General features: G+C 41.5%; 1 protein-coding gene across 1 annotated transcript; it reads right to left on the bottom strand.

Moving 5' to 3' along the window:
• Nucleotides 1-2,604: 2,604 nt before the first annotated feature.
• mycn (MYCN proto-oncogene, bHLH transcription factor) lies at nucleotides 2,605-7,364 on the bottom strand. Its single transcript, XM_057353846.1, has 3 exons — nucleotides 7,236-7,364; nucleotides 6,103-6,772; nucleotides 2,605-4,240 (listed from the first exon to the last, which is right to left on the bottom strand). The coding sequence occupies exons 2-3, from the start codon at nucleotides 6,749-6,751 to the stop codon at nucleotides 3,540-3,542; spliced, it is 1,350 nt and encodes a 449-aa protein (XP_057209829.1). The 5' UTR covers nucleotides 6,752-6,772; nucleotides 7,236-7,364; the 3' UTR covers nucleotides 2,605-3,539.
• Between the last annotated feature and the right edge of the window lie 731 nt (nucleotides 7,365-8,095).

An 8,095-nucleotide genomic window follows, 5' to 3' on the forward strand; every position in this document is an offset into this window, starting at 1 on the left:
AAACCCATGAGTTTTTTTTCTTATACATACTTGCCAGTTCATTACCATAGAAAAGCATATAGCTTATAATTTATTTGAATGCATATTCACTAGTTACCCATTTAGGTCCTTTAGGACTAAGCCGCCACCAGTTAAATCCTTCATCTTAAACGTATGCTGTTAAGGATGAAAGACTATTTTGCACATTAGAGCATATTATTACAGGGCTATCTGGAATAATTGATTCTGATTGGTCAGTCATGACATTCTGCAGTGAAATATGTTTGTTTAATGACTAGTAAAGTATATAACTGACCATTGTTTCTGGCAGCTAATTTGGTCTTTTTCTTTTTACATAATAAAATCATTTAAACTCACATCAATTAATTTTTTGCCCTTTCGAATGATACAAGATCTGTTCCCTTTGTGTTAAGGTCTAAATCAGAATTTCTTAAACATATTTCCATTGCATTCTATAAATTAATTTATGGTAGATGGGTTTGATGTTGTCTGTACTGAATTCAAAACTTCTGACTTCTCTGCTGACTGAACCCCGCCTCTGGGAGAATTCAGACTTCAATGCACATATGTAACCACACCACACCACATATCATACATACGTTCATATACAGCTGTTGTCTTAAAGTTTATTATGACATAACGCCTGTGGCAAGTAAATATCTATCGCAGAGGGAGTGCTAAGAGAGAGAGAATAAAAAACACTATTTGGAAGATTTTTTTATATATAACATGTATCTGTACAAAATCTGAAAACTGATGCAGAGCTCTTTATCGAAACATAATAAGCTTTGACAGGAGGGTTTATGTAGTACAGTATTGTGCCTTTGCCTGACCAGCTTTGTCAGTTTACACATGCTGGTGTGTTATTGTCTTAGCCCGTGGCTTTGTTGTTTTTGTTTTTTTCTATAACCAGGCAGGATAAGCCATCAGCCAGATGGCACAGTGAGGTCTCCCATGGTTACCTCATCCTGAGGACCAAACATTACACACACACACAAGCATACACACAGTGACCAAAAACACTGGCTGTTATGTAACCAGTCAGTTGTCTAGACAGCGCATGCAGTCTGGGTCCGTAGGTTTCTCTGAGGATTTTATTTTCTCTCTTTCTTCCTTACATAGCCAGACCTTGTTTTTACTGTATTGCAGCGGCAGATTTCTTTTGCTGTGTTTATTTGGCCCAGTGTAAATCACTCATTGTGTCACATTTGTGGGCGGAGCTTTTCTGGCTGGACGTCAGCTCTCAGACCATGTGACTTTAGTTTGTAAACAAAAACCCTGCTCCTTGGTCCAGCAGGATATTAAACCCAGGTCACGTTGTTCTCCACACAAAAGACTCACTCCCCCTACACGCACACGTATACACACGCATGCACAAATAGAATAAAACACACTCGCACTTGAAGTCTGCCACGCTGCAGCTGCTCCAGTTTCCATGGTAACTTGCCGAACAATGAGGTAAGAAGCTGCGAGGGCGAGTCCGAGTGTGTGCTCCGCACGCTTTCATATCCACTCTTACAGAGAGACCGTGTGTGTGTCAGCGTTTGTTTTTGTGTATGAGTGCCTCAAAGAGCATGTGGATACCCTGGTACCCTGATGATTTCTGAATCAACCGTGCGTGTGTGTGTGTGTGTGAGAGAGAGAAAGAGCGAGTGAGTGAATAACGCGGGAGATATTCGTTTTTCTTTGTCAGGGAGGGCTTGGACAAGCAGATCTTGTTTTATAGTGAGGCAGATGGGGAGAGAAAAGCTTGGCAAATGATGAACAGAAATAAAGTTCAAAACATGCAAATAGTTGTGGCAAAATATGAAAATTTTCTGTCAATTGATATTTAATCTCTATATTTAATGAAGAGAAAAACAGTGTTAAAGGGATACTCCACCCATGTGAATCTACATGAAATGAAAATTCTGTCTTGAATTACTCACCCTCAGGTAGTTCCAAACCTCTATAAATTTCTTTCTTTTGATTTACACAAAGAAAGATATTTAGAAGAATGTTAGCAACTGAGATTTCTGGGGTAGTCAAAGGTGCCGCAGAACTGTTTGATTCCCAAATATGAAAATAAAATATACAAAATATAAAATATCTTATTTTGTGTTTAACAGAACAAACAAACAGAACAAACACTACTATGGTAGTCAATGGTGCCCCAGAAATATCTTTCTTTGTGTTTAACCAAACAAAGAAATGTATACAGGTTTGGAACAAATTGAGTAATTCATGACAGAAGTTTTAGTTTTTGGGTGGAGTATCCCTTTAATAGTAGTATAAATATTCATGGTCATGTTTTTATTTCTAAAAAAGACTAGAGATGGCCAGTTTCATGACACTGTGAGCTATGGGCTTCTCCTTTTGTTAACTGTTCAAAAAGTGACTTTATTATTTTCGTAACATTATGACTAGCTTTCCGCCCCTTGAATGTCATAACTTGTAAGAGTTATTTTAGGGCTTTTTGAAATGTTAGTCAATGCTCATAAAGAAGTTTCAAGCATGCCTGAAATTCATTTGAGTATATTGTTATTATCTCACTAAATGCCTGAAAGGACTCAAACACATACCAGAGATACAGAAGCACTCATCCTTTGACAACAAGCTCTTTTGTTTTCAAAATGTCTATTTATTTTTCAAAATGAGGTATTTCAAAGTGCTGTGAGTTGCAGCACCAAAATGTACATAATAGAAAATGAGAAAAAATATTTTTTTCCCGATTGACCCAGTTCTATGAACCCAATACTTACAAATATATAAACAAAGAAAAAAGACAGCAAAGAATAGAAGTTTTATAAATGGAGATAGAAAGACTTTTCTGTACAAAAGAAACAAAGTTAAGAAAAGGATAAAAAACAAGATAAAGTGATATCTAAGAACTCATTTTCATACGAAAATATAAGTATCAAATTTAGTATGTATCGGAAGCACACTAAAGCATAAATGTAGGAATTAGTAATGCATGTCATAACAGAGAGATTATAAGACCAAAAGAACAAAACAACGTGTCTTTATATTACAAAAATCCTCATAAATCGAGGTCTTACAGTACTTGTTAAAGGTATATAAACTTCCAGTCTAGTTATTGGCAGCTTTTGTCATCTTTATAAAAACAAAAAAGACAATATCGTGTACAAAATCAAGGCAGACTGAGTGTACGTTTCTTTATCAAATCTATATACAAAAGTGTCCGACATCAAGGTGCGTAGAGGTACATCCATGAGATTCAGCACCAGTGATGGTGGTGTGAAATATTATAGCCTTTCGAAGAGTCTTTATTGTCTGGAAGATATTAAATGTAAAGTCTGTATATTTGTATATTAAAGACTAGCTCTGTTTATAAAGAATGCCTGTCATGTGTTGTTCTTGCAGGAAAACAAAATGCGGAATATAGTTCATTTCCATCACATTTCTCCCTTCCCTCATTGTTGTTTCTTTATCGTGTGATTGGGGTGACAAAGTAAACCTGAAACATTCTTGACGTCAAAAAATGTGCAAAAAAAGTGTCAGCAGTGAGTGTCCCTAGAATCGATGTTGAGCATTAGCGGTTAGCGTGTCCTGCTTTGCTCAAGCCTGCGGAGAAGCTGTTGTCGCCGGGCCTGCAATCTGTCTTTCTCCTGCTGGAGTCGGAGCTCCTGTGCCTCCAGGGAGTAGACGTACTCCGTGGCCTTCTTCAGGATGACCACCTTGGCCGCCTTGTCATTGTGCGCCAGCTCGGGCACCTGGTCGCGCAAAGTGAGGAAGCTGGAACGCAGGTCGTTGCGACGCTGGCGTTCCAGGATGTTGTGGTTGCGCCGCCGTTCGCTGTCCTCTGAGTCCGAGCATCGTGGGCTGCTGGTTTCGCTCTTCTTCATACGTTGGCCCGGTGTTGTGTTAGTAGGGGAGTTTGGGGAAGAGTTTTGGTGTCTGCCAGTGCGTAGAGAGATAGTGCTGTTGTCGATTCTGAGTTTCTTGCAGGGGGGAGCAGTAGGTACGTCTTGAGGGTCGGAGTACGGGGATGGGGCTGCGTAGTTATGCTGTTGCTGGTGGATGGAGGCCGCCGCTGTCCTTTTCAGAATTAACTCCTGCGGAGCTTTGCTCACCCCTGTGCTCGACCGCCCTCCTGCAGATGCCTGAGAGTTTGCAACAGACAGACCAGTGTTGGTTATCTTGGTGGATGTGGAACGCCTTTTCTCCACTGTGACCACATCGATCTCCTCCTCATCTTCGTCGTCTTCGTCATCTTCGTCGTCGTCGTCATCATCATCATCTAGTAAGGTGAAAAGAAAATTTAAGTGAACAGGTATGCTATATGAGAAGCATAAGTGTGTAAATGTGAAACAACCGCAACACAGGTATGAACAAGATTCGGATACATGTTTTCCTATGGGTGTGTGCTCTGGTAAATGCCTTTGTGTGGGCAGATGAGACAATTGTTCAAAGCTGGTTTTTTTGGTGTCAAACACATCATTGTGTCAAACACAGAGGAGCTGGACTTTACCCAGACTGGACCACCTCAGGTTTTACTGTCTCCTCTCTTGACACACCCTCTATTTACAGCGTCTAATGAGGGGTTAGTGAGAGTGTGAGTGTTTCACCATGTCATATTTTCAAACAAAAGTTGTTTGCCGTCAAGTTAGACATTTTCAGAGCCTTTAAAACGGGTGACACATTTCAAGTTAAGCTTAGATAGCAAGGTGGCCTCAGTGTGACGCCTGAGAGAGCTATGTTTATGAGATAATGGAGGTGATTATCAGCAAAACCACACATGAAGAGTGTTTGGCATTTACTAGAGCCCACAGCCTCTCACTTCAAAAGCTCGCCACAGGAAACCGTCTGCCTGCGTTAAGGAAGAGACCAAACGGTGCAATTTGGTTTCCAACAGAACGCAGACACGAAACGTTGAATTTTCACCCCCCCATCCCCCCCCCGCGAAAATGCATAATTGCACAGGCGGGAAAAACTAGCCATGTTGTAATCGCGTGGTCCGGGTCCGATTATTCGCGGGATTTGGCGAGTAACACTGATCTGATGGTGTCCTAAACCGATGCCCTGGAGGCGGGCCAAGCAGACAGCTGGAGGAAAGGCAGCGCTTGTTCAAAGCCGTCACCCTGTAAAGAGAGACGACCCATCCCTTCTTTTTTCTTCTTTCTCCTTTATCACCCTGCTAGATGCTCAGCCTGCCAAGCTCAGCCCAACGCAGGAAGGGGGTCTGTCTTTTTAGTAGACGCACGCGCAAACACACGCACGCGCGGGGAGCCTCCTTTATGGCATAGTGGTGCCCGGTCCAAGCTCTTATTCTCTCACTCACGTGTGATTGTCGTTTTGGATTTGCATTTGAAACAAGTTCTCATTTTGAAGGGAAGCGACTTATTGGGGGGCACTGAATTTAGGGGCTTGCCTTTATGCACCCCTAGCATAGTGCCATACATCTGAGCCCATGTTTTAATTGCACTCTAAATCAGAAAAAGTTCACGTTTTAAAATACTGAAGTAATAATTTACAAATTCTTAAATTATGTTCTGCTTTTATATCTTAAAGCACAATTTAATGGATTGCAGGAGGATGTGTTTTCTTTTCTAAAATGACGTTATCGACATTAAATAATTAACCAAGAGCTATCGAGCCAAACGGCTTAACATCATGGGCAACATCAAATATTACCGCCATCTACTGGGTATACAGTCCCAGTATTACATAAACTCCCATCGCCGCTCACTTACTACTAGTAGGTGTGTGTGCGCGCGCGTGTGACCGACAGTCTGGAATGTCACACACTAATCCGATTCAGGGCCTGTCATATGATCTTCAACAATTATCCCAATGACCACTTACAAACCAGGCCAAATTGTTGACTGCCAAATGCAAAGAGCTATTTAGCAGTATAATCACTATCAGCATTTTGTATATTATTATCATTTTTTAATATAGTCCTTATTAACAATATATTATCAAATGTATACTAATATTAAACAATAATTGAAATGTAATAATTCCAATATTATTTTCTTAACTTCCAGGCAGACAATGCACAAAGACATAGTGCGTAACGCATCCTAAACAATCACCGTCTACGTCATTTTTTACGTTTGAACAACAGACACTGCATGCGTTAGCATCGCTAACTCTTACCAGAGTCGCTGAGTGTCTCATCCGCGCTGACCGACTGCAAGTGCTGCGTTATCGGTTGTGGGACACTTTGGCTGCTGCTGCTCCCGTTTCTTTTGTTAACGGGATAAGGGAAAACCACTGTAGGGTCCACACACTTCGGTATAGAGGGGCTCATCTCCGGCGCTTTGACCGCCGCTTCTTTACTGACTTCAACACTGGCAGCAGGGGTAGAGACGGCTTTCCCGAGTTTCTCATTTACCACCCGCTCCAGTTTCTCCCGTGCGGAGAAGCCACTCCACATGCAGTCCTGAATAATGATGGAATTGTCCGTAGTATCCAAAACGGAGCCGAAGAGGTCTCCGTCCGACGCCCCCCAAATGTCGTCCTCCGGTAAGAGCAGAAGCTCGGAAGCCCAGTCCAACGGGTCCGTTAATCCAAACCCCATCAGCGAGCATTCCCCAGCCATCGCACCCAGCTCATCCGGATCCCCTGGAAGCGCTGCCCGGCTCGGGGAGAGAGGAGGAGTGGGCAGCAACTCGAATTTCTTCCAGATGTCCTCACCAGGCGGTGCAGCGTCTGGTCTGCAGAAGTAAAAGTCATCCTCGTCCGGGTAGAAACACGGCTGCAAAGAGTCAAACTCCAAATCGGAGTTCATGCTTTTAGCTGGCATTCTCCCTGTTACAGGAACAATCTGTCAAAAACCAACAGAAATATATTAAAACACATTCAAAGCATGTTAAAACATGTTAGTGCCTATTATAAAATGCTTTTGTTTTAACAAAGACACGCAGGTAAAAATCACTTACGTGGCAAATACAACATTTCTCCAAAATATAGAGAGGCTACTTATTTATTACTTTGCGTCTAAGATGTCTTTGAAGTGTCCTTTCATTGTCCACACTGTTCAGCGTGACAGTGTTCATTAGCTCTCTTAAATAAACTTTAGACTGCCATTGCAGCTGGAGATGCAAACACCTTTAAAAGAACAATCAAACAGATGTGTGCCTACAGTATGATAAATATCATTCTTCCTAACGCAAAAAACCAGTCACTTTTGGACAGGTAAATAGCCTAGTTCAGAATCATTCGCAAAAAGAACCCAAAAGCATGAAATGTATTTTAAGTGCACTAGGATGCTGACTCTAGTGTCTTACCTCTAAGTGTGTTTTCTCGCCCCTTCTTTATCGCAGTCACCGTGCCTCCCGTTTGGAGTCGCACATCTACCGCAGCGACTGAAGACTGTTGTGCGCTTTTGTGATTCAGCCTGTAAAGTATTATTCTCCCTGTTCGCTGTGCGTTTAGGAGACACAGCCTCCGCCCACATTTAGGCGGGGCACTGGGCGAGGTATTTGCATTTGCGGGACCTTTGCTGTGAGATTTGCTTTTGAGGCAGCATCAACTTTGTCTATTACAAGGTGTTTAATTTGACGATATTAAAGGCTTAGAGCAGATCAAGTATGGACAATTTAATGACTGAAATGTTGCTGAAGATTGAAAGGTTTTTTAACGTTGCAACGGTATTACTCTATTTTGGATAACTAACATAATCTTCAGTTTGTAATTTGATGTAATGTTGTTTTTTCACAACATGAATTTAGTTACATAAGCGCTCGAACAGGATAAACTGAGGGGTATGTATGAATGAAATAAGAGCGAGTCAGCAGCATCTCATTGTTCACGTTCAGGTCAATGAGGTAACGGACGATCCGCAGTGTTGACTCATTTGCGCCGCCACGTGGACACGAGGTGAAATTGAACGTCCAATGCCTGTGTTCACTTCGTAGCTCCTTTGTAACTGTTTTACAGGGATAGTTCACTCAAATTTACTCACCCTCGGGTTGTTTCAAACATTTATACATTTATTTGTTCTGTTAAACACAAAGATATTTGTAAGAATGTTAGCAATTTTTAGTTCAGTGACATCATCCACTACCATAGTAGGAATTTTTTTAAAATATATTTTTTGTTCTGTTGAACACAAGAATTTAGGAACATAAACAGTTCTGGGGCACCT

Source organism: Triplophysa rosa, linkage group LG15 (assembly GCF_024868665.1).
Source record: "Triplophysa rosa linkage group LG15, Trosa_1v2, whole genome shotgun sequence".
Taxonomy (NCBI): Eukaryota; Metazoa; Chordata; class Actinopteri; order Cypriniformes; family Nemacheilidae; genus Triplophysa; species Triplophysa rosa.